Raw genomic sequence first — 26,615 nt, 5'->3', positions numbered from 1 at the left:
AGAGAGAGAGAGAGAGAGAGAGAGAGACCAGCAACATCATATAAGTGACAGCTACTAATTTTAGTTGTAAGTTTAATGACAGTATCTGATTTGCTCTCCTAAGCAGCAACCAGAGACCCTAAAATACAAATGAATATGCTCACACATACAAGCAGACTGATACTTCTGAATCACCCCACATTTCTATATTCTACATACATGGATTTCAGTTAGATGAATGTGAAAGACAAACAGTGCATTTCTTTACTCTTAGAAGTAAAACTGTTTGTGAAATCTAAATTAAAACAATGACATTGAAGACTTGCTAGTCACTGATAATGTATAGATGATAAAACCTGACTTAAAATACTGTATTTTGAAAAACAAGTCAAAACTAAAACTCCTTAATGACAATGTAGTAAGGCCCACCTTAAGTACTTGTAGATTATTCATCTGTCTAGATACGCATGACTTGAACCTCCTCTATGGTCTCACAGTGAACATTTTAGACAACGCCTTAAACTGTGAAATTTCATTCAGATCAAAACTCAGAAAGTGTTATATTAAAAAATCCAATAAAATCTGATAAAATATTATAAATCATTTCAAAACACCCTTGGTAAATAAATTTGTATTTACAGACCTCCTTGAATATATAATAGGTAATGATGCAACAAAGACATTTTTATAATATTTATTAAGATAACAAATTTATAAATTGAAAGACTCAGAGGCACATAGTTTAAAAGGCCAATACCATGGGAATAATGAAGTCAACACAGAAAAGTAAGAAGATATGAACAGTTACAACCAATACAAGATTTTCTTTAAAAGCCACATTCCCCTGGTGAACACATCATAGGAATCATCCTTCAAAATTGCCATGATAAAAAGTTATTTCCTTCAAAGAAAAATAATTCTTTCCGCCTACCGAGCCTAGAAAATCCTATTTACAATGCAGTGTCCTGCCTTTCATCAGTATTATTTAATATGGCCTCCTCTGTTCTGCCATTAGAAGTATGGAAAATTTTATAGCTACTGTATTTACAAATGCACATAATATTTAAATTTGCTCTTCATTGAGAACAACTGAATATATATTTAATCAAATCACAATACAAATGCTTTATAGTGTTGAAGACACATCTTATAGGGAAAGGTGTATGGGAAGAGGTGTATTTAGAATTACGTTGTTTCTGAAGGATTGCTAGGCCAATAAGTCTGATAAAACTCAAGGGAGTCACAAAAACAGGTCTTTGTTGATGAAGAATTTAATTTATTTCTGTTTTAACTGGACACACTGGACTTCTTCAGTCAACCTTCACCACACTGTATATTTTGGTAACAAACCAAAAGCATGCAAAGAAGCCAATTGTTCCTATAAGAGAAAAAATAAAATAAACCCTTTTCAAAGGAAGTTTCATACTTTACACAAAAATACAGATTTACAATGACTGGTTCCTTAAAAAAAGTCACAAAACTATAAACTATTACCCACCAGGAATATACTTCAGATCTATGAGCACACCTGAAAAATATACAACCATCTCAAATCAAGTTTCTTACAAAAATTGGTAGAAAATTCTTCTACTATAAGTTTTCCTTACTACATAGAAAATACTGAAGGATGTCAGCTGTCCTTTCCTATTTAAGAGTATTTTATAACAAAATGGAAAACACTACTAGAATTTTTTAGGGTATGATATGAAAACATCAACAGGTTCAAGGAATGATTAAATGGGGATATTTTCCAAGTACGGTTATTGGAAGTTATCAGTCTTGAAAGAACTATAATTAAAATAATTCAGTAGGTCTTCTCAAAATGTTAAAAGTGACATGATTAGGATAATAACAAAAATGCATCCTGGCTGAAAATGAGACAGCATGGTACCAGAGAACAGAGCAACTCTGTTACCAACTGTGTATATCATCTTGGGCAAGCTGACTGACATCTCCAAGCCCACTTATCTTGTTAAACAGGGAGAAATTTTTCTCTCCTCACTGCCTCCTCTTGTCCTCATAACAGACTGTTATGTAGAGTAAATGAGATAATTCATGAAAAAAATGCATGCCTTGATTTTCAGGTATCAGTCTAGATTCCAAAGAATGTGAATGCTAGATGGGGACACTCTTTCAATGAGACAAAAATGAGGTTCAAAGGGGTTAAGTGACTGTCTCACGGTCACATGATGGTACTTGCGGCCGAATTCAAATGTGTTTTTTCTGACTTCAAGTGTAGTACTCCTTGCATATGCACACATAAGGGGATATAAATAGTCCTTGCATACATTTTATATTTAAACCCCCAATGGTTTTCTTCGTTGTTTAAAATGCAGTACTCAGAGACAGTATTAAAGGAGATTTTCTAAATCAAGAGACTATACATGGAACATTACCATGGGAAATCACAAACGTCATTATACCCATCCTTACTCTGTGCAGGTACTGAGGCCCTACTATGTGCAAGGCACTATGTGTGTTTTGGAGGACACACAAATGTATCTTTTGCATGCTCAAAAGGGTATGTAACTCTAAGAAACTTACGTTAGTTACTTTTGTTCTTAATATGGAATATATGTACATACTAAAAATGGCATCTTTCCTTTTGTGACAGAATAATTACTTCTGTTTTATAAAATGGATTGACTTAAATAAAATAAAATGGCATTGCTCTGGAGTTCTGAAGCAAATACAGGCCACATCCTATTTTAGAGAAAGGTAAAGGGGTCACTACTCCCTTATCCAGAACGCTTCCACAAAGTGAGGCACACTATAAGTTACTGGTTAACTGGTTGGTTCAATTTGATGTGGCTCCAGAATTCAGATTATGAAATGTGTTTAGCTCTGAATGAATGAAAAGATAACACTTTAAAAATCAAAATCAGCTGGGCGTGGTGGCTCATGCCTATAATCCCAGCACTTTGGGAGGCCAAGGTGGGTGTATCACCTGAGGTCAGAAGTTTGAGACCAGCCTGGCCAACATGGTGAAACCCTGTCTCTACTAAAAATACAAAAATTAGCCAGGTGTGATGGCAGGGGCCTGTAGTCCCAGCTACTCAGGAGGCTGAGGCAGAAGAATTGCTTGAACCTGGGAGGCAGAGGTTGCAGTGAGCCGAGGCTGCACCACGGCACTCCAGCCTGGGTGACAAGAGTCAGACTCCGTTTTTAAAAAAATCAAAATCAATAACATACAAGTGATGGTTAAGCTATCATTTTTCCGTATTATATGCCTAGAAAAAGAAGATATTCACAATGATCATTATTTTTGATGTGTAGGCTAGGAATAAATTATTCTATATATGCATTTATAGACACATGGATAGGGCACAAAAACAGTCATTGTCATTCCTTGTTTCACTGGCTACTGCTGTTTTATAGATGACTTATTAAAATTTATGGCTCTAGACTGAAATCTATCATGTAGCACCAAGACACGACCCCCCACCCCCCCTATCTGATCAATAGCCTGGAATACAGAATCGCTATAAGTGCCTGAAGCCTGAGGGAGCAGCGGAGGCACTTCGAAACCCGACTCCAGGCTTTGAAACGCTAACAGATGAGTGAAAAGTAGAACAAGTTTTCATTGGAAAAAAAAATTGTTCTTTTCTTTTTTGCTCCTGTATTTTCTTCCATAACATGTATGATGAGCTAAAATTTTAGATGCACACTTTGCGCAGTATTACTTGTGACAAAGAAAGGTGCTATACTTCTTTTTTTAAGTTCAGTCACTCACTCCACAAATGTTTACTAAGCACCCAGGACTCTGAGACACAGAAAACTTTTATCTAGTTGGCTAGACAAGATATATACATACATAAAATTAACACCAATATAATACACACTATATCCTATTCAGTGCTTGAATTTTAAAGTGGAGATAAAAACTTCTAGCTTTAAACTTCTAGATTAAGGGATGTCCTATTATCCTTCCTTGATGCCCTCTACCTACTCTCACCATCATCCTGACTTCACCTCCTCGGTCCCTATTTACTCCTAAGCTTAAGTCACTATAGCTTCTACCCTATTTCTGAAGTGGCCAAAAAAACCAACTGTGTGTACCTTTAAGAGCTTAACACAGGAAAATCATGAGTTTTCCACTGTGGGCTGTACTGACCCACGTGTCCCTGAACCTTTACCACAACTACGACCCTGCTTAAACTTCTTCCCCTAGCTTCTGTTTTACCATCTTTATGCATCTCACAGGTGGGGAGACCCAACTATGCCTAGTTGTGTTGAGGACTAAATACAGAAGGACTAACAGAATAAGCCTTTATGGGTTTTAAAAAAGACAAACATTTATAAATTATTTGTCTAAAAACTTATAAAATAAAACTAATCACTTCCATTTTTACCTGTAAAAAGAAAGAAGATCAAAACCATTATCATGGTATAACCAAAGTACAGAATTGTGCTTGCTGTTCCTGTGATCTGCAGTTTTGAGAAGAAGTAGTGTATTGCATATATTAAGAAATAAACCGCAGTAAAGCCACTGGTTAGAAATGAACGCCATTGCCAATGATAATCCTAGATAGTAAAGAAAAAAGAACAAGAATTACATTCCAATTAACAGGTAACATGTAGCTTACTAAGGTTCAAAGCAAGCATAATAAATGAGACAGCCCCCAATCTACTTTCTGCTGTCAGTTCCAGGCTCTTTCTCCTGTTGAACTTCACCCATTCCTCACTCCTCACTAAAGGTGCTAAGAAGTACCCACTGTCTTTGGTGGGGCTGCTTAAAAACTGGCTAAAAATATGTGGAAGAAGCTTAAACTGTTTATGAATAATAGAGCATTATGCTGTATTTCAAAATTTATCCCTCCCAAAGAAAAGCAATGTACAAATAGCCTACAACTTACTTACATGGCTCAACATTAATATTACTTACATTAAAGTCTAGTCAACTCTGTATTAGGAAGAAGATTATTCTATTAAGGCCTGGTTGGAATCCAATTTCAGTTACTACTAACATAATTTAAACAACGTAGATTATTAAAATAGCTCTTCTTGCTTTTAAGTGGCTTATAGCTTAGCAGAAGATCTTTTAAAAGAGAACACTATCTCTCTTGCCCTTTGGAATATGTGAAAAATAAATATATGAAAAAAGCAAACTAAGATTAGAAAATCCTAAACACACACACACACACACACACACACACACACACACACACACACCCCAACAGCTAATCAACAAATGCAGCAAAATTGCAGGGTATAAGATCAACATACAAAAGTTGGTTGTGTTTTTACACACCAGCAATGAACAATCTGAGAAGGAAATTTAAAAATTCAATTCCAGGCCAGGCGCAGTGGCTCACACCTGTAATCCCAGCACTTTGGGAGGCCGAGGTGGGTGGATCATGAGGTCAGGAGTTTGAGATCAGCCTGACCAACATGGTGAAACCCCATGTCTACTAAAAATACAAAAATTAGCTGGGCGTGATGGCACACACCTGTAATCCCAGCTACTCAGGAGGTTGAGGCAGGAAAATTGCTTGAACCTGGGAGGTAGAAGTTGCAGTGAGCCGAGACAGAGTGAGACTCCGTCTCAAAAAAAAACCCAAAAAAACAAACAAACAAAAAACCCCAAAACCAAAAAACCCAATTCCATTTAAAATAGACTTCAAAAGAATAAAATATCTAGGAAGAAATTCAACTAAGGAAGTGGAAGACTTGAACAATGAAAACTAGAAAATTTTGCGGGAAGAAATGACAGAAGACCTAAGCAAATGGAAAGATATCCTGTGTTTATGTACCGTTAGCCTTAATATTGTTAAGACAACAATACTCTTCAAAATGATCTACAGATCCAGTGTAATCTCAATCACAATTCCAATGATCCAGTAATTCCATTTTTGCAGAAATGGAAAAGTTAATCCTCAAATTCACATGGAATTGCAAGGGGCTCCAAATAGTTAAAACAATTGTAAAAAAGAACAAAGCTGGAGGACTCAGACTTTTTGATTTCAAAATTTAGTACAAAGCCACAGTAATCAAAATAGTGTGGCACAGGCCTAAGGACAGCATACAGACCACTGGAATAGTATGGAGAATCCAGAAATAAACCGTATTGACTTTTGACAAGGTGGCCAAGGCCATTAAATGAGGAAAGAATAGCTTCTTCAACAAATGGTGCTGGACAACTGGATATTCACATGTCAAATAATGTAGCTGGACACTACACATCATACAAAATACAAAAGCTAACTCAAAATGGATCAATGACTTAAATACATGAGCTAAAACTATAAAACTTAGAAGAAAACATGGTGGTAAATCTTCATAACCTTGAATTTGGCAATTAATTCCTTTTTTGTGGGAGGTGGTGGGGTCAAGGTCTCACTCTGTTGCCCAGGTTCTGGAGTGCAGTGGTGCAATCATGGCTCACTGAAGCCTAGACCTCCTGGGCTCAAGTGATCCTTTCATCTCAGCCTCCCAAGTAGCTGGGATTATAGGTGTGTGCTACCATGCCTGGCTAATTTTGTTATTTTTTTTTACAAAGACAATATCTCACTATGTTGCCCAGGGTGGTCTCAAACTCCTGGGCTCAAGTGATCCTCCCGCCTCAGCATTCCAAAGTGTTGGGATTACAGATAGGTGTGAACCGCCACACTCAGCCCTAATTTGGCAATGATTCTTAGATATGACACCAAAAGCATAAGCAACAGAAGAAAAAAATAGATAAATTTGACTTAATAAAAATTTAAGACTTTTGTGCAAAGGACATTATCAGGAAAGTGAAAAGATAACTTACAGAACCAGAACTGCAAATCACAATCTGATAAAAATCTTCTATCCAGAAAAATAAATAACTCTTACAACTTAACAAAAAGACAAACAACCAAATTTAAAAATAGGATAAGGACTTGAATAGCTATTTCTCCAAAGAAGACATACAAATGGCTAACAAACACAAGTACAAATGCTCATCATTGGTCAATGGGGAAATGCAAATCAAAACCAGAATGCGACACCACTTCACACCCATAAGGATAGCTACAATTTTTTCAAAAATGGAAGGTGAGTGTTGGCAAAGATGTGGAGAAACAGAACCTATATAAATTGCTGGTGAGAATGTAAAACGGCACAACCACTGTGGAAAGGTTTGGTAGTTCCTCAAAAAATTGAACAGAAAGAACTACCATATGATCCAGTGACTCCACTCCTAGATATATATCCCAAACCAAAAACTGGTACTCAGATGAAAACTTGTACATGAAGGTTCACAGCAGCATTATTCACAACAGCCAAAAAGCAGAAACGACACAAATGCCCATCAATGGATAAATGGGTAAACAAATTTATCATTCTGCCATAAAAAGAAATGAAGTACTCTACATGCCACAACACGATGAACCCTGAAAACACGCCAAGTCAAAGAAAATACATACAAAAGGTCACATATTATATGATTCCATTTATAAGAAATGTCTGAACGGGCAAACAGACAGAAAGCAGACTATTGGTTGCTAAGGCCTGGCGGAAGAGAGGAATGAAGAGTAACTGCTCATGGGTATGGGGCTTTAACTAGGGGTGATAAAAATATTTTGAAACTAAACAGAGGTGGTGGCAGTGCAACACTGTAAATATAAGTAAGTGCCATTAAACTGTCTACTTCAAAATAGTTCATTTTCTGTTATGTGATTTAATCTCAATTTTTTGAATAACATACTAAGTTTAATAAAGTTAGATTTTTTTTGCCAATATATAATAGATTTAACACAATCTAAATCTTTAAAATTCAGTTCTACATATTACATAAGGATACTATCATTTCAATGCTGCCATGAATAGAACTCCTTACAATGTGATTATGGAAACTTTTTAATGAATTTTCTTACGTTTACTTTTACTAAATTTTCAGTCTAAAATTTAAAAAATTTTTTTAATATGATTATATATTCTTTTATCTCAGGCATGATAGAAACATATCACAAAAGTATTCATTTTTAAGTCGGTTAAAAAACAACAGTGAAAATTTAGCACAACATACCATTCTCGGAAAATTAACATTTTAAAGTTTCTAATAGTAATCTCTAACTAAATATACCGAACTAGGATATCTTAATCCTAAAGAAGCTTACATTTCATTTAGGAATACAGGTCAATTTCTATCATAATAAACATATATCTACAGAAATTATTTCAATTAATATACAAATTGCAATATGCCAAGGTTATAAATACATACCTCTGCACATAGGTGGAAATAGCAAAGAAGTATAGTTGCTTCAGAACATGTAATAACCAAAATGATAAACACCAGAAATAGGAAGCCAAACATGTAATACATCTGATGTGACCTATAATCAAACACGTCAAGATATAACTATAAATATTTTCAATTTGACATAACACATAACACAATCTTTTCATTCTTCTTGGACTAAAAAGGTTTGCTTTTTCTCTCAACTAACCAAACAAGATGAATTCTCATAGGCTGGGATGGTGATGGGGTGTGAAGGGGAGGAGCAGGAAGAATATGCCAATGTCACTGGACTTTGCCTTCTGCTTAGGGAGGCCTGAAACTTCTATTTATTCCCATCTGGCTAGTCTACTCGTCTCCTGGTGCGCCAGGCATATTTGATAAAAACTTACTGAAAAGGCAGAGCCAACTAAGAATACGTAACCGTTTCTTATCACATACAATAAAACCAGTTGAATTTGGAAAATTAGTATAACGATGGGGAAAGAAAGATATGTTGTAATCACTAAAAAGCTCACATTTAGTTCTAACTTTCTGTAACCTCCAACCTTGGTACTTTCTGTAACATATGTCAATGTGATCCAATAACAATCATGAATATAACACTATATATTTATACACACACAGACACACGAGAGAATGGCTCAAAATTACTCTTACGAGTTTTTACATGTGAACAAGCAATCGGAGAACGAAGGCATCTGAGAATTGGAAAGGACTTTGCAGGTCATCTAGACCAACCCCTTCTCCAATCCTCTCCAAGTGCTCAGAGGATCCTCTCTGTGGGGCTGTACAGATTAGTTAGGAACATAGGTTTGGAGAAATTTAGGTTAATCTCCTGTCACAGGGCTGCTGTGTAACACAGGCAAATTACTGAACTTCCAAAGCCTCATGTACATCTCTATAAAATGGGGATAACACTCATCTCACAGAGTTCTGAGAATGAAGAATAAGAATTAAGGAAGTGTAAGAATTAACAAGCCTTCAATTCATATTATACTACCTGTTATCACTATTGTTCATTTTCCCACATAGAAAAGATAAAAATAAGCTTTTGGCTTTTAAGATTTCTGATTACTGGAGAACTGCTTACATTTATAAGATACAAATAGTAAACCACATAAACAAACAAAAAGAAAATATTACATATAATGCTAATGAGGATGAGAGAACTTTGTCCTTAGCTTACCAAATGCTATTCAGAATGAAGAAAAGCTGTATAAAGATGCAGCCAAAGGGCAAAATCCCTCCCATGATAATACCAGGCAAGGGCTTTGTGTAGAACGACTGTTCAGGAATCTGACGTGGAATCTGATTGGTTCGAACTGGGTGTTCAATGGCCTTCAGTAAAGAAAGAAAGAAAGAATTCCTAATTATGTATCTGTCTTAAATATTCTTCTCTGCACAAGATTATTTGCCTGCTTTTCTCCAGCTTCCATGTTGTCCCTAATTGCAATAAAGTCTACTTAAGACGTCAAACTGAAATTTTGTCTTTAGAAGCCATGAACCAGGTGCCATCAGGGGCAATCCTCAGTCTGTCTACTGGAAAAAGTGAATACTGTCTCCAGCAGTTATCCACTGACTAATGGCTTTAGACACAGGAAGAAGTACACAGGAGATAAGAGAATATGTGGAAAATAACAGCTAATAAAAAGGCAGAGTTAGGCTTTTCATTTTCATTACTTATGTACTGTAAGAAATCAGCTGGTTCTGGAATTTCGGTCAATGTATTTTTATTTGGAGGTGGGCAATGTCATCTTTATTAAAATTGCTCATTTAACTAAGACCTAAGAACATGAAAACAATAATGAATGGCTGCATGAAGTTTTATAACCACAAGGAGTTGGTGGTATTCTCAACCCTTCTCTCTTTCATGACATACTACATGGTGGTATAAAAGTCACTGGAACCTAAAGTACACAAGCAGCCACACGAGGGGGGAAGGGTACAGACGCAAAAATTCATTTTCTTGTACGGCAGTTTAAAAGCATCCTTCTATAGTTTTGTGATGATAAATCAAAATTTTAAACTTGGTATTTTCATTAAGAGCGTACTTCCGCAGACTAGATTATAATGTTACATGTAGATACATGAATATACAGGGAGGGAATCATGTATATCATTCTCCAATACTTACATTTTAAATGTTTTTTTTTTAATTTCCCAGGCTGATATTAAATAGAAATATTTTAAACTTTCAACAGCAAAATTTTGGAATTTCAAGTAATTATTTAATCCATGTAATTAAAAAATTCAAACCTCTCAGTTCACTACTTCAGATATATGAAGTCATAAATTAAACAAATGCCAAATAATTTTTAAAAAATCCTTCAGCAGCCAGGCATGAAAGTACAGCAGAAGCTGTGGAGCAGTGCCAGCTTCTGCCAGGGACTTCTGGGTCCTGCTCACAAAGTATACTAACCACACAGTCTTTCTTTTACCCTGTGGACTCAATATTTTCAGGAAAAGGCAGGGATACTGAAATGCAGTTAGAGAAGGATACTGATGAGATGGAAGAATAAGATCTTGTTTGTTTGTTTGTTTTCCTTTTAGCCTGAGGGCAGAAGGGGACAGCAAAGTGAGAGAAGGCTGACTAAGGGTGGGAGAGAAACCAGGGGAAGGACTGAAACGTGAGTATAATCCACCTGAGTACAATCTTCCTTAAAATCCAGTATTAGCAGGGAAGCAGATACAATTTATTTCAAAGCTACATATCACAAACATTTGCTACTCTGAACTCTGCAGCTACTTTTCTTAAAGTGACTTCTTAACCCATCCTCTCTGCTTACTTAGTTAAGCTTTGTGCATTAAAAACACTTATAGCTGGCTGGGAGAGGTGGCTCATGCCTGTAATCCCAGCACTTTGGGAGGCCGAGGCGGGCGGATCATCTGAGGCCAGGAGTTCAAGACCAGTCTGGCCAACATGGTGAAACCCAATCTCTGCAAAAAAAATTAAAATTAATAAAACACTTACAGCTAAGAGAAAAAAAATGCCTAATTTGGGTTTAAAAAACATAACACAATAATTTATATATATAGTATAAATAAATTAAACATGTTTTCATTAGTTTATATCAGCATTTCTTTCCCAAATAATCTGTATTAGCTTCTATTTACTTAAGACACTTTGAAACCTAAGTTTACATCTGTAACCTCTCCCACATTCCTAAATAATACTGTTTATAAAATATTCTATGAAATCCAGACCCTAAAGGACAAGTTTACATCTTTACACACTTTTACGATATCTTTTGAGATGAAATATGCTAATTGCTGCAGCTAAAATTCATCTAAGTTAACACTTATAAACTTACATTCTTCTTAAAACCAAAGTATGCACCAATAAACGTCAGAGGCACAGATATGCAGAACCACAGGGCCAATATAGCAACCAATGTCCCAAAAGGAATAGCTGCTGAAGATCCTTCTCCCCAGAGGATCAGATTCATTATAAAGAAGTCAGCAAATACAATCCTGAAAGACACAACAGGCTTTTGGGTAAAATCAAGGTTAACAAAATGTAACAATAATATGTAATTAATATTACAACTTCTATGTTTCTAATATATATACAAAGAAAGCGGAATTGCTGCATCACAGGATGTGTGAATATAAAACTTGACTAGAAACTACCCAATTGCTCTTCAGATTGGGCTTGCCTGACTTAAACTCCTACTAGCAGCCTATGAAAGTCAGTTCTTTACATATTTTCATTACACTTGGAATTGTCAGGTTGTTGTTTTCCTTTGTATTTCTTATTGAAAACTGCAGCAAGCGTCCAGTGTTTGTTGGCTGTTTTGGTTTTACCTTCTGTGCTGTGCTGCTGACATCATGCTTAGTTTTCATTTGGGCTGCATGTCTTGCCAAGTCATGTACGTGAGTTATTTACATGCTCTACTTACTAAATCCTTGTTAAATATCTTGCTGTCATAGTCTGTGGGTTTTTCTAAACCCAAACATCTAAATGTGTGTAATTTCCTTTCAGTCTTTCTTCTGAATACATCTTAAAAAATATGGTTGTAATCATACAATAATCACTTCTACTTACCCCACACAGCTTTTAAGTGTTACAATTTTCCCCTTTATCCTTTGTGTACTCTGTTTAAGAAAGCCTTCCCTAACCTGGGATCATAAAGATGCTCTCATACAGTAATTACACCTGTTGCATTTAGGTTTGACGCCACCTAGAACGGAAGACTTTCTCTCTTCATAAAGAGAATCAGTTGTCCCAGCATCACTTATCTAACAGTTCCTCTGGCTCATGGTGCCACATCTAGCATGCTGCCACGGATACAGGATCTACTTCCGTATTCTTCATCCCAGCAGCCCCCGGACATCTCCAAACACCTTCACAATGCTTGGTCTTTTCATCAGGAAACATGGTGAATTTCTGTCTCTTTACTAGTTAATAATCTTCTAGGCTTGTCTTATAGATCTGCATACTTTGAGAGGTTATTTCAGGCCTATTGGGTAGGTTTTCTATGAATAGAGTACTCTTCCAGCATAACTACCACTACCATTAAAACGCTTAACTGGTTAATGGTGGTATTTAGGATCTTGGAACATTAGTTGATACCTAGCCATTTGCCAAACTCTTTCTATTAATTCTACAAGTTTTACTGTTAAAATTAAAATTGGTGTTCTTTGTATACAAATCATGTCATCTATAAATAATAAGATGAAATCCACCTGTTTCCTCCTTTACTGTGAATAGAACTTAAATAACAAGCGATGAAAGAGTATGCACCAATAAATGTTCCTAGTGTTTTATTATCAATGATGTTGGTTCTGAAGTAGAGATAAGATTCTTTTTAATACAAGGCAATATTTCTCTATTAAATTTTTTAAAAGCCTGAAAACAACGCTCAATATTATCAAAGGTCATTTTATTGCATCTGTTGTAATAATTATATGGAGGTGTTTATTTATGTATAATTATATGACTAGATTTCCTGTTATTAAATGTTCCTTCTATTCCTAGGTGACCACCAAGTCCCCCAGCCCCTGAATACTTGAGTTCTCAGCACACTCTATTTACCTGCTGGTAAACACCTACGCTTAAGAGCAGGATGAAGAATACCGATCCGAGAAGGGCTGATCAGAGACATAAAAGAACCAGCACAGGACAATTTCTATGAAGCCAAAACAGGAAGGAGTTTCAAGGAGAAGGTGCTCCAACGTAAAACAATACAGAGAGGCAGAGAGAGGAAATGGTTTCTGGATTTGAAAATGGGAACATTATTGGTAAACTTAGAAGTTTCAGTAAAATGATGGAGAAAAATATGGATTATGTGGCTTTACACTGCAAGTGTTTACTGAGAAATGAGAAGAAAGGAGTACAGACTATTTTTTTCAAGGCATTTTGTTGGGAACACAAACGACATGAGATAGAAATAAGAGGGGAAGATGCTTATGATCCCTTTTTAGGGGAGACATGAGCATATTTGTAGGAATAAAAGAACCACATAAGCAGAACATATGAAACAGGAGCAATGGAAGATGTGTGGGATTGGAGGGAGAGACGCCTGAAAAGCAAGATTCGGAGATTCTGCAGGAAATCAGTCTTGGTAAGGAAGGACACTCTCATGAGTTGACAGAGGGAAAGAAAAGAAAGGATATGGCTTGAGAAAAGCATAAAAATTTGGATAGAACCAGTAACTGAAAAGAATGTGAATCTTTGGTGGAGGTGATAATCAGAGAGAATATTTATCCCAAATGTGTATTAAAATGCTGCTGCCATCATGCTTGCGTTTCTAGCCTGCAAATGGAACAGTTTTGGTTTCCAGACTTCATCTTTGGCTTTCTTTATTGCTATGATCTGTTCACAGGTCAGTTCTTCCCAACCAGAAATGGGCAGGTTTAGGAGGAAATGGGTTCTACTTCTGGGACCAGAATCACATCAAATAATTGAGAGGAGAATTCACAGTTCCAGAGAGTGAAGTGATTTTGTTTTGTTTTGGATTTGTGGTGGCTGCTTATTTTTTATTTTTGGTGTATCTTACTGTACTTTCATTGCCTCCAAAAAGTGGCAATGCTTTAGATAAAAATGGGAAAACATATGCTTGCCTGAACTATCTTCAGGTAACGATTCCTTCCTGTGACTGGGTCAAAAGCTTTAAATGCAGCCCTACAGACCACCACATCAGATTGACCACTAAAAACCAAGAAATAGAAAGACTTCAAAGAGAAGACAACTAAAACATTTTTCCTGTCTAAAGGTACTTCCCCAGATAAGACATGGTGTAATCATTTGGCAAATGTTTATAAAATATTTACTTTTTACCCCTTTTCAAAAATTAAATTTACTTTTTTAGGTACATGATTTCGAGACACAGGGGATTAGCCACAGACTGAAAATGTGGGGACATATAATTATGTTAAGAAAGTAATTCTTGAAAAATTCACTTACCCAGGACAAAGAAATGATGTTAATAAAACATTTGTTTTCCACTTCTCACCTCCAAAGGCTAAACAGAATGAAACAAAAGTGGTATAAATACAGACTTCTCTTTAAAGCAAAACAAATATCTATATTACAAGTCTGGTATTTGCTAAACTTTCAGACGGCACTGAGTACTCATTCCTAGAAAATGGTACTAGCAAATACCATGTGATATTCCCTTATTAAATAATCCAAATTTGAGACATACAACATGGGATTCCCTAGATAAGTCCTGCTCCAGGGATTCAGAGGAAAGTCATCAGTTCTTTTCCCCTCACAACCAAAAGAATCCTTAAACCCTGAGCCAGTAACAATCAATGGGCCTAGGTACAGAAAGGGCACATGGGATTCTCATTTATCTTGCAGTCAGTTTCAGAATTTGTTATAAAACTGGGAACTGTCAAGCCTTATGTGCAACACATTTAAATTTCCAGAGTAGGCCAACTCCTCTCTAACACTGTGGTTCCTGGGAAGTGAGTGTGTCAGATAAGGCAACTAAGAAGGGTAGAAGGCTTATGGCCGTTTGACAGAACATGCTTCCTAATAAATGTTTTACTCTCCTTTGCCTCTCTCCAATTTGTTTTTTTTTTCCAGTTTAAAAAATTCAAATACTGAAGTAGCTAGAGTAAAAAATGAAAGTACACTTCTGCTCCCAGTTTAAAGTCAGAAATTAAAGTGGCTGAGATGTCAGAAGTTGTGATTTTTTTAAAAAAAATTAACATTGTTTATAGGCATGTTTAAGTGCCACGTGCCCTAAAAGAAATTGGTAAAATTATATATACATGTAAAATCATATATGTGTATCATGATTTGAACTCACAGTGTTTCTGATAAAGAGACTTATAAAATGACTGATGCTGGGTTTACCACAACTCCAGTCAAAATTCAAATAATACATGATCTGCAGTGGGGAGGCCAGCAGGATGTGGAGGCATTGGTGGGAGGTTTGTGGCTGGGAACGGTGTGTGGGAAGGCAGCGGGGAGACCTGCAGGATGCGGAGGCATTAGTGGGAGAGGCATGGAAGGGAATGGGCTGTGTGAAGGCAGAGGGGAGGCCCGCAGGATAGGGAGGCATGGGTGGGAGGAGCATGGATGGGAACAGGGTGTGGGGAGACCTGAAGGATGGGAGGCAGTAGTGGGAGGAGCGTGGATGGCAATGGGGTGTGAGAAGGCAGGCAGCCTGGCTGAGGAACCAACAGAAAGCCAGTGTGGCTGAAATCGTGAGAAAGGGAGTGCAGCATGAAGTAAGGCTTGTGTGGCAGGCAGAGGTCCGACTGTATTTTGTATGCATTCAAATACATATGATGACCCTAATCCTACCTCCTTTAGTAAAGGAGAAAGAAACAACTCGACAAAATTCACAGAAATTAAAACACACATACATACAGGGCTACACATACTCAAGAGAGAACTGTGTCTGGCAAGGTCTAAGTTAGTCTTCTACCTGGGGCTGAGATGACCCAATCCCACCTTCAGGTTGCCCATGTAACTCCACTGTGTTTCACCACAAAACATTTTCATAGACAGACCCAAAGGAATCCCTGTATATCCCAGACAAGACTGTGGCATTCCTGTGGGGCCAACTCTGCCCCCCGCTGATCCTGCCAGTTGCTTTCTAAGCCATCCAGTCCCATCTTGGCCTTGCTCTGTGGCCCTGACCCTTTTTCTCATTGAACTTTATTTTACTTCTAGAAAGCAAGACCACAAGAGATTGTGACTAATGATATTGCGAAAGTAACTTCCCAGCTCTCCAAAAAAGTGAGATCTTAGTTTACTTGAAAGTTTATTTTTGTAAATATTAAAAGAGGGAGGGGATGGTGGGTAAGCACCACAATTTGCTTGTTTCACTAAACATTTTCGAACAAATAAATCTTGGGATAGTCACTCATGTCATAAAAGGAATCACCAAGCAGGCTCCTTTTAACTAAAACCAGACCCCTGTGAGGCACACTGTTTACAGAGCATCACCATCTGATACCCAGGTCAGACCCATAGCTGAAGCAGAGGCCCTTCCTGATCAGACGCCAGTCACAGTGGGTTTGACTTACACTTATAGAATCTGGCAGCAACATAGCCTGCAGGGGTGCCCAGCAGCACCCACAGGACCACAGCACACGTCATCAGCGCTCCTCGGTTGGCAGGTGACAAAAACCCCAGGCAAGCGAAAACTAAAACACAAGTAATGAAAGGTTATACATGGTATCATTCTGTTTCCTTTGTTGTGAAATGATGGAGAAACTCTCATTTTTTAATTAATTCATGAAAAACCATGTGCTATCCTACCATGCAGCTATACTGAATCTTAGTAATATTTAATGAATTGCACCAATCTGATCATACACGAGGCAAATTCACTTTGGAAATTTCTTGTCGGAGTCCAGAACACCTCATCCTTCCTGTGATCAGGGGAGGCTGACTGGCTGCTCAAAAGTGCATTTGGCTCTTCTGAGATTCAAGTATAGCCTTTAAAATTAACATAAATGATTATGTTCCCACTATGAAATTTTCCCACTTTCATTGAAAAATACAGGGTCCCCTGGGGGTAAAAAAACAAAACAAAACAAAAAAACCTTACAACATTCTAACTAAGAGATATACAGAATCTGATAATCAAAGAACAAAATGAGGGAGAAAGATTTTACAGGGCCATTAGCTTTTCACAAATCACTGAAGGACCTGGTCAGCGATGTGGGGAAACCCTGGCCCTACCTTATTCATGTGGTTAGCTTTGTTTGCTCTTCTCTCTATAAGCCTTCCTACTAATGAGAATAAAAATGCTATATTATATTCATAGAGATTCCCAGCTTTAAGCTGGGGCTCAGAAGTTATAAGGTGCTCAGAATCCCAAGGTGAGTAGGATACTGCTGAGAAGAGTTTCAGATGGCGTTCTAATCCCAGCAGCAACAAATCCCTACTGTTTCCCCCAAAACGTGCATGACCAAGCACATATGTAACCAAGCACACACACACACATCTCTGACCAAAGCACCAGAATCATGATCAGCAGGAAACACATCAGGGTAGTTTTAGAAGATGTACCGGATTTCAGCTAAGATGCAACCCTTTTCTCCTCCCCTGCCTGAAAAACGGACTGCCCTTCAGCAAAAGTTCCTATTTGAGGACTTAAAGAAAATGATTCCCATCATAGTCTAGCCTATGCTCTCTGAAACTTTCCTTCCTTAAAAGTTCACTTTTCTAGCTGACCCCAATGAAGACCAGACCGTGGCGGAAGACAGCTCCTTGTAAGATTTGAAAGCCATTTATCTTCAAGCATTCATTCTGCTCTAAGTCTACTTTGGTTCTCTGGCATCTAGTGCCTTCACACTACCCTCTGTCCAAACCTTTTTTAAGATGCCTTTTCCTGACCTACCCTCTTTAGCATGACATATTTCTCTTTAGTGTGACATACTTACAAATTCTAGCTCCACCTATCAAAGCTGTATTTCCTTGTTAGTAGATTTAAAAAAGATGTTCTAGTTAGTCTTCAAACTGAGCCTGAAGGTGTGAGTCAGTGGTTCCCAAACTTATTCAGTGCCAGACATTTGGAAATGATATTGCTCTTTGCAAAGCATTTATATAATTAATTTCATCCAAAAAATTTAGAAGAACTTCACTAACAAAAAAATCACTAGAGTAGTATGTATTTAACATGCAATCAAACATAAAAACAAATATTTACTAAAAACTTATTAAAGGTCAGTTTCTGAATTCTCCTAGTAATATTCATTTGTTGTTACTTATCAGTAGCAGGCATCAATAAAGTAAAATACATTAAATAAAGGTAAATTTAGAAAATTCTATTCATAAACATTTTTTTCTCTTCCAATTAAGAAAACCGAAAGACAATGGAATTAACATATACCCAGAGGTCATCTCAGAACCACTCCTGGGACTATCAATACCTCTAAGGAACTTCTATTAAAATAAAAAATTGTCCTAGTTGGCAAAAATTTAGATACAATTTCTGAAGTTGTTGAGGTAGCTCAAAGAGGTCCTTCTTACAGAGGAAGGTCTTTCCTACGCACTCGATTTCTCTAGAGAAACAGAGCTCCTGCTTCCTAAATCCTCCCCAGATGAGAAAAGTCTATAAAGTGCTTCCTGCCCCATCCCCTCTCTTCCCACCTCTTTCCTCTGTGGAAGACAAGAATATCTTGGAACCCTAATCAGACTGTGCCTGCCCATGAAGGCTGGGTAATAGAGACCCCAAGTGGTCCTGGTTCTGGGCTGTTTAGACTCAGATGCTGAGGTATTCAGGACCTGTTCACCTCCAGCCCAGTGCTTCCCTGACAAAGGCTTGTCTCTGAAGAGCTGAAGGGAGAGACCAACAATCAGTCTTTGGGTGAAGCTAACCCTGCCCCAAGTCACTTAGAGCCAAAGCACCCAGATTTTGAGAACTAAAAGACTCTCAGAAATAATCTAGCCTACCTACCCACCTAGAAAAACTGGTTTTTAAATAATTATTATATTTAGAAAGTATTTTCTACTTTAAAGTTTTCAGTTAACACTTACATAGAGTCACAAAGGTCATAATTAAAATCTGTGTCCCAGATCCTAGGAAGACTGATAGCAGCATCCCTTTTCTTGGAGGACGGAATATATCACCATGAACTAGTTTCCAGCCAAATTCTTCCTGGGCATCCTCCTAAAAGCGGAATGAAATCAGTTCAATGTTCTTATGGTATCAACAAGACAACCATAGACAGTTTTTTCATTTATGAATATGCTGTTGCAGAAAAAACTTTTTTTTTTTAACTTACAAATGTTAGTATCTATTTCAATTTTGAAGAACAGAGCTTGACTCATGGAGCTTTATATGGCTTTGTTGAATTGTCTTCTATGTCAGTTTCCTGAATTTATGACATTAAGGTCTACAAATATAGTTATTGAGAAATTTTATAAAGATAATGTGATTGCTACCTAGTTCTAAGTCAAGCTTTGTGATCCAACTTGATGACAATTTTTAGTCACACTCTATCCTCTTCAACCTACTTTTACTAATCTCCGCAATAAGCAAATGGCATTAGCTCTCCTATTATAGCTACTCTGCTAATACAGTAAACATGGCTGTAAACATATTAATAAGTTTGTGTCACCAGCCCAAACTGCAGCCCTGATCTCCAGACACACACACAAGTACCTAATTACCAGCTTCACTTGGTTGTATAATACACATCTTAAACGGAATTATCCATAACTGAACAGATTGTCTTTCCCCACCTAAATCTGCTCTTCCTACAGATTCCAGTAGATAAAAACTCCATCCTTCCAGCTTCTCAGTCCCCCAAGCCCCAGAGTCATCCATGATTTTTCCCTTCTTTTCCTACCTTGCACACAACCTTCTAACAAATGTTATGGCTCTGCCACCAAAATATATCCATAGGATGCCCACCACCCTCCTGGTTCAAGTCAACCCATCTTACCTGACTACTGAATATACACTAAACCTGTCTGTTCCTGCCCTTGCCACTATTCAGTTGATCCTCAATACGGCAGCCAGAGGGATCATTCTGGTGGTTTGAGCCAGAAACCCGGGGTCATTCACTGACTTTTCTTCAGCTTCTACACTCTCCACCACTAACTAGTCAATCAGCTCCATCCCACCTCCCAAACATACTCCACATTTATCTGTCCACTCAGCTCCTTCCTCCGTGCCACCTTCCTTGGTCTCTGGGAATTCTGTAACAGCCTCCTGACTGGTCTCTATAACTCCAATTTTGCCCTGCACTGGATGATTCTCAACATAATATTCAAAGTAATTTTCTTAAAACATGTATCTGGTCATATCATTGCAGTTTAAAATTCTTCAACAGCTTCTCAATGACCTTCAAACTGTACAGCTTACAAGATCTTTGGAATCTGGCCTCTGCTTGTTCAGCTTCCTCTGTCAACATTCCCTCAAGGGTACATTGGCATCCCTCCCTGGAATCCCCATTCAAACTACTACCTTTTCAAGCAGTAGACAATGCTATTGCTAATATATTAAATTTATATTTTTAAGTAAATATAAATCAACAGAAATTTGAAATGTGGAAAACTGTACAGAGGCATTAATCCTACTTTTAAAATATCTGGGCTGGGAGCAGTGGCTCATGCCTATAATCCCAGCACTTTGGGAGGCTGAGGTGGGTAGATCATTTGAGGTTGGGAATTCAAGACCAGCCTGGCCAATATGGTGAAACCCCATCTCTACTAAAAATACAAAAATTAGCTGGGCGGTAGTGGCATGCGCCTGTAATCCTAGCTACTCGGGAGACTGAGGCAGGACAATTACTTGAGCCTGGGAGGTGGAGGTTGTGGTGAACCAAGATTGCATCACGGCATTCTAATCTGGACGACAGAGTGAGACCCTGTCTCAAAAATAAACAAACAAACAAACAAATAAATAAATAAATAAAAACATCTAACTTTTAAGACAATAGTAAAAATCAAAATATTTACCTCCCCTTGGTATAAAATACTTTCCTACACTTGGGAATTAGACTCTGCTTGGTCATTTGCAAGGAATATACAAAGTTGAAGTATTATTGGAAGGATGTAGGCTCTAAGTGAATTATAATTATATCTGGGATTGGCTTCAAAAAACCTGGTGGGCACAGGTGGAATTCCACAGATGGAAACAAGATTGAACCTGAGTTTATTAAGTGTTGGACTAGAAACTGGGCACTCTAATCTCTTCAGATTTGTGAATGTCTCTTAAAAAGCAGGGGAGGAAAACATGCATCTCTTCTTTTAGGTGGGGTAGTATTAACAGGGGGCCATTTCTGATTCCTTTTTATTAAGCAGGCACTAAAAATATCAAAGGGTGTAAGTGAAAACTAAGTTTCCCCCAGGGAGAAAGGCTCCCTGTTCTGCCGCAAACCAATGTGACTAGGTTCTTGTTATTCTTGCAGAGATATTCTACCTATATATAAGCAATGCATGAATAGATTTTCTCATTTTTTTTTCCCCCAAAAACGGTTGCATATTATACACATTGTTTTATATCTTGCTTTTTTAGTCTAATGACATCATGAAGATGCTTCTCTTTGTATATATGGCTACCTCATTCTTTTTAGTGATTACATAGTATTTTACAATATGGATATTCTATAATTTACAAAATTTGTTCCCTATTGACAGATATTTGGGTTGTTTATATTCTGCTATTTATAAAAAACAAGATGCTTATTGTTTAAAAAAAAAATCTTCTGCATTCATTAATTTCTACAAATGGAATTTTTGGGTCAATTTATATTATAAACTAAGACACGTATTGCCAAATTGTTCTCTAAAGGTTACATCACTTTACATCCTCATGTCCTCAATTCCCCAACACAGACTTATATTAAACATTTATATTTCTGTCAATGCACCAGGTGAACAAACAGTAATCACAGAGCAATAATTTCTTTTATGGCTTTTGTCTCTCTGTGATACTTATAAAATTCTACCTTTCATTAAGATTTAAACATAACTTCACATACGCTCTTCCAGTGTTTGATAGATTCTCACGTACATTATTTTAAGTAATAAAGTTGGAATTTACCTTTCCTCCCCCTTTATCCCAATACCATTCAATAAAGCATCTGTTTTTCTCCTGTTGATATACATTTGCTAACCTCTACATTTAGACTTACTATACACAGAAAAGGTTTACATGGAATTTCTTTGTTCACCAATCCTAAATCTCCCTTTAGGATTCACTTTATTTATTTATTATCTGCTCAAGTTTTCTATAAATTCTTTCCATGAAGATCAGCTTGAAGTCAACTGTTTCTATTCATCTGTAAAAGATGAACACCTCACCTTCATTCTTCTTCTCTATTTTTATTTTTTTTAAATTTTGAGACAGGGTCTCTGTTGCCCATGCTGGAGTGCAGTGGTGTGACCACAACTCACTGCATCCTTGACCTCCTGAGCCCAAGTGATCCTCCCATCTTAGCTTCCCGAGTAGTTAGAACTACAGGTGTAAGCCACTGCCATGCCCAGTGAATTTTTTATTTTTAAATTTTTTTGTAGAGATGGGGTCTCCCTATGTTGCCCAGGCTTGTCTTGAACTCCTGTGCTCAAGCAATTCTTTAACCTTGGCCTCCCAAAGTGTTGGGATTACAGGTGTGAGCCACCGTACCTGGCCTCATCTTCATTTTTGAAAGATGACTTCTCTGTGTACACAATTCTATGTAAATAATTCCTCTCGCCAATTTAACGATATTTAGTCTTGGCACTTCCATCATCAATCTAATTGTTTTTCCTTGGTAGATGCTGAGTCTTTTTTCCTTTGGGCTGATTCTAAGATAATCTCCTTTCTCTAAGGTTCTATAGTTTTGTCACAATTGATGTAGATGTGGATTTCTTTTTATTTATTCTGCTCAGGATACACTGTTTTCTGTATCTGTGGATTTTTACTTTTCATCTAGTCTGAAAAATTCTGAGCTATTACTTTTTCATATGTTTTATCTGCAATGAAGAGTTCCAGTGTCTGGAATCTCTAGAGATCTAAATCTGTCCTTTACTGTAAATTTGGTGAATTTCCGACTAGTACTTCATATTTTATTGCCCCTAAATTAGAAGAATCCTGTGAATCTAAATGTGCGAGACTTTTTTCCCCAGAGGATAACCAACTATAAGCTTGGCTCTGTTTAAAACACCAGATACCACAGTGAGTGTAACAGAAAAATCCCTACTCTCAGGAGTACATGTTCTCATTGCAAAGACAATAAACAAAATAAGTCACGAAAGTATAGTGTACATTAGATGGTAATAAGCACTACACAAAAAAACAGGATGTGTGGGTATGTGCAGGACAGGATGTAACTTAAATGGAATGGATGGGAGGGGCTCAAAGGGAAGATCACATTTTGTAAAGATTGGAGGGAGGTAAGGGAACTAGTCATGTAAATGAGCGATGGACATCCTAAGCAGATAAAACAGTGAGTGTGAAGGCTCTGAGGTGGGAATCTGTGTCTGCCCCGTCTGAGGAACATCAAGGTAGATGGCATAGGTGAAGCAGGGTGCTGAGGTAGCATGGGGCCTTAGAGGCCACTGTAAAGCCCCTAACTCTGGCTCTGAGTGAATAGGAAGTCCCTGGAGGGCTGTGCTCTGTAGTGAAATGATCTCATTTCTGTCTGAGCAGTTTTGCTCTGACTGCTGTGCTAAAAGATGGGAAGTAGGACAGGAGTGGAAGCAGGGACATCACTGGCCCGTGTGCCACAGGGCGACACTGTGCAAATTAAGACAAAACTCCATTAACAGCAATTATTTGGAATAGCCAATTATGAGCAGAGTATTTTAAAATTAATATAATATTTAATAAGACACAAAATAAATAAAAATCATAGGAAAGAGGGTATAGAGTACAAATATTAAAAGCTTATAAATATTCATATATATTTTTCCCAATCAGAACAGGTGACAGGTTGGGGGAGAGGAGGCTTAAGAAGCTAGGGGAAGAGAATATAATAAAAAACTGAGTTTGCATTCATTCCAAATTACTGTGATTCTTATGAAAATTCTTTTATTATGCTGCTATGAAATGAAGAGTAGAAAATGTATAACATTTTGTAACTTAAAAAATTTGAGACTACAGAGGCTGGGACATGCAATTATTTTGAATACACCAAAAGGTAGAAATGATACAAATTTGTTAAAATTAATTAAAAAAAATTAAACACACAAATAAAAATTGCTCAGGAGTTATTCCATTCAGCTTTGTGGTTTGACAAACTGGGTATGTGTCAGGGATGGAGAATCCTAACGGAACTGTAACTGCGCAACTACACCCCACGCTGCACCAGTCCATTCCGACAGAGGAGGCTTGTGAGCATGTCAGCTCCGGTGCTGACAACTGACGACTCAATTTCTAGAGTATATCAATTCTTTTTTTTTTTTTTTTGGAGACAGTCTTGCTCTGTCTGTCACCCAGGCTAGAGTGCAGTGGCATGATCTCAGCTCACTGCAACCTCTGCCTCCCATGTTCAAGCAATTCTCCTGCCTCAGCCTCCTGAGTAGCTGGGACTACAAGTAACTGCCACCACGCCTGGCTAATTTTTGTGATTTTTAGTAGAGATAGGGTTTCGCCATGTTGGTCAGGCTGCTCTTGAACTCCTGACCTCAGGTGATCTGCCCACATTGGCCTCCCAAAGTGCTGGGATTACAGGTACAAGCCACCACGCCTGGCCAAGAATAACAATTCTTAAGTATTGCTTTCTTATTTGAAAGTGTAAATTCAAGATAGCTTTTGAGAAGAATTTCTTTTTTTAGAAGAATGTTTTAAAAGCATATTCTAAGCTATTATTTCACCTTTTCCCAAAATAACAATAAACAGCGTCCTTGACAGGCTAAAGACTAGTTAAAATGTTTCCACTTACCGTAGAATCCATCTGATTATATCTGGCAATATCTTTGTGCAGTGTCCGTAACATGATCATAGCAACCATTCCAGACAAGAAAAGGACAATGACCAGGGAATTCATAATGCTGTAGAAATAAGCACATCATGATTACTCTGTAGCTTAATCCTAGGAACTGTAAAACTCTTTTAAAAACTCTTTACTGTTTTAATGAGGAACATTAAAACAGACAATCAAAATCTCAAAACGAAAACTACCTAAAATCCACAACTGTGTTCTTTCAATGTTTCCCTCAAGTAGACAGATAAATAACATTATATACTTATCATAATACTGTTTCGTAGTCTGTTTAGGACTGGAATTTCTTGGTACATGGTCAATATTATGAAATAACTACTGTGCCCAAATCACTGCCACAACAAAGGATTGGCTTGTGCCCTCAAGAAATTTACTGAAGAACAACTACTCAGTAAATTAGTGAGTGTCAAAAAGATGAGACAGCAATAGGAAAAGGAGGGTTAGGGCAGCACGCACAGCTTTCTAGATAAAAGTTTTGAATCATGTTTGAAGGGAATAATAATAAAGTCATAGCAACAACAGCAGCTCTGTTTCTGAACACTCTTACATGCCAGGCAACGTCCTCAAATGCTCTGTCCCATTATGTTCTTTAATCCTCACAACAATCCTATGAGGTGGGTATTTCTAGATAAAAGAACAGATGCTGAAAAATTATGGGACCTGCTGTGACTCACAATCAGCAACTGAAAGGCAGGATTTGAACCCAAGGCCAGTGTTTTGAATAAAGCAGAGAGGATCTGACAGTAAATGAGATGTTCAGAGGGACACAGGGTAGAAAAGCAGAAAGCAAAAAGCAGGCTAACTCTGTAATCTTACCTAAACCACTGAATGTGGGTATGAGGCATAGACTCCAAAATATAGTCCCATCTAGAAGCCCATCTGATATTTTTATCTTCCTAGAGGAGATAAAAAATCTCTTTAAGTAAACATCTGCTGACAACATACTAAGAAAAACAACAACAAAAAATCCCATTCAAAGCTTGCCCTTCCATTGAGTCAACGATTGCAATTTCTAAATTATCACAACTCTGGTTAGTCCTGAGATTCAGAGAGTTTCAGATGTACCAAAGTCTAGGGGAAATCAGAGTAAGATCGAGCAGAAAAAAAAAAAAAAAATCCTAGTAATACCTAATAAAAGTATTGCTTTAAATTATAATTAGATGTTTAGTTTAGATGTAAAAATTTAGAGCTCTATGTAGCTTTTTTTTTTAAAAAAACAATGAAATGAAATTGAATAATTATTATTTTCTTTATGCCTGAAACAGCTAATCAGACCAGTCATCCTAGGCACACTGAGCTCTTAACACCTAGAAATACATACTGTTTACTGCACTAGGTTTGCAAAATGAAACATCATACAGGGATATTAAATATCAAAACTATATTGTATTGCCAAAAGTTTTTAAAAAATAGATGTGGAACACTGCCTACAATTCTCATAATGATAAACTTGCATTTTAGGAAACTTCATTAATGAAAACATTCCCTTCAATTTTTTTTTTTTTTTTTTTTTGAGACGGTTTTTCACTCTTGTTACCCAGGCTGGAGTGCAATGGCGCGATCTCGGCTCACCGCAACCTCCGCC

The 26,615-nt window shown here is 37.3% G+C and overlaps 1 protein-coding gene across 1 annotated transcript in view; it reads right to left on the bottom strand.

The window, feature by feature from the left end:
- Positions 1–661: 661 nt before the first annotated feature.
- TM9SF2 (transmembrane 9 superfamily member 2) overlaps positions 662–26,615 on the bottom strand; it is a 65,791-nt gene continuing 39,837 nt past the window's right edge. Inside the window, exons 8-17 of the mRNA XM_017503559.1 lie at positions 25,847–25,926; positions 24,971–25,079; positions 19,134–19,266; positions 16,673–16,792; positions 14,592–14,649; positions 11,497–11,656; positions 9,372–9,523; positions 8,168–8,279; positions 4,332–4,503; positions 662–1,357 (exon numbers count right to left, since the gene is read on the bottom strand). Of these exons, the coding sequence (XP_017359048.1) occupies positions 1,290–1,357; positions 4,332–4,503; positions 8,168–8,279; positions 9,372–9,523; positions 11,497–11,656; positions 14,592–14,649; positions 16,673–16,792; positions 19,134–19,266; positions 24,971–25,079; positions 25,847–25,926 (1,164 nt within the window). The 3' untranslated portion in view covers positions 662–1,289. The remainder of the gene's footprint in view (positions 1,358–4,331; positions 4,504–8,167; positions 8,280–9,371; positions 9,524–11,496; positions 11,657–14,591; positions 14,650–16,672; positions 16,793–19,133; positions 19,267–24,970; positions 25,080–25,846; positions 25,927–26,615) is intronic.

Source organism: Cebus imitator, unplaced genomic scaffold, assembly GCF_001604975.1.
Source record: "Cebus imitator isolate Cc_AM_T3 unplaced genomic scaffold, Cebus_imitator-1.0 Scaffold312, whole genome shotgun sequence".
Taxonomy (NCBI): domain Eukaryota; kingdom Metazoa; phylum Chordata; class Mammalia; order Primates; family Cebidae; genus Cebus; species Cebus imitator.
The sequence above is the reverse complement of the archived record's forward strand: the minus strand, read 5'-3'. Positions and strand labels throughout refer to the sequence as shown.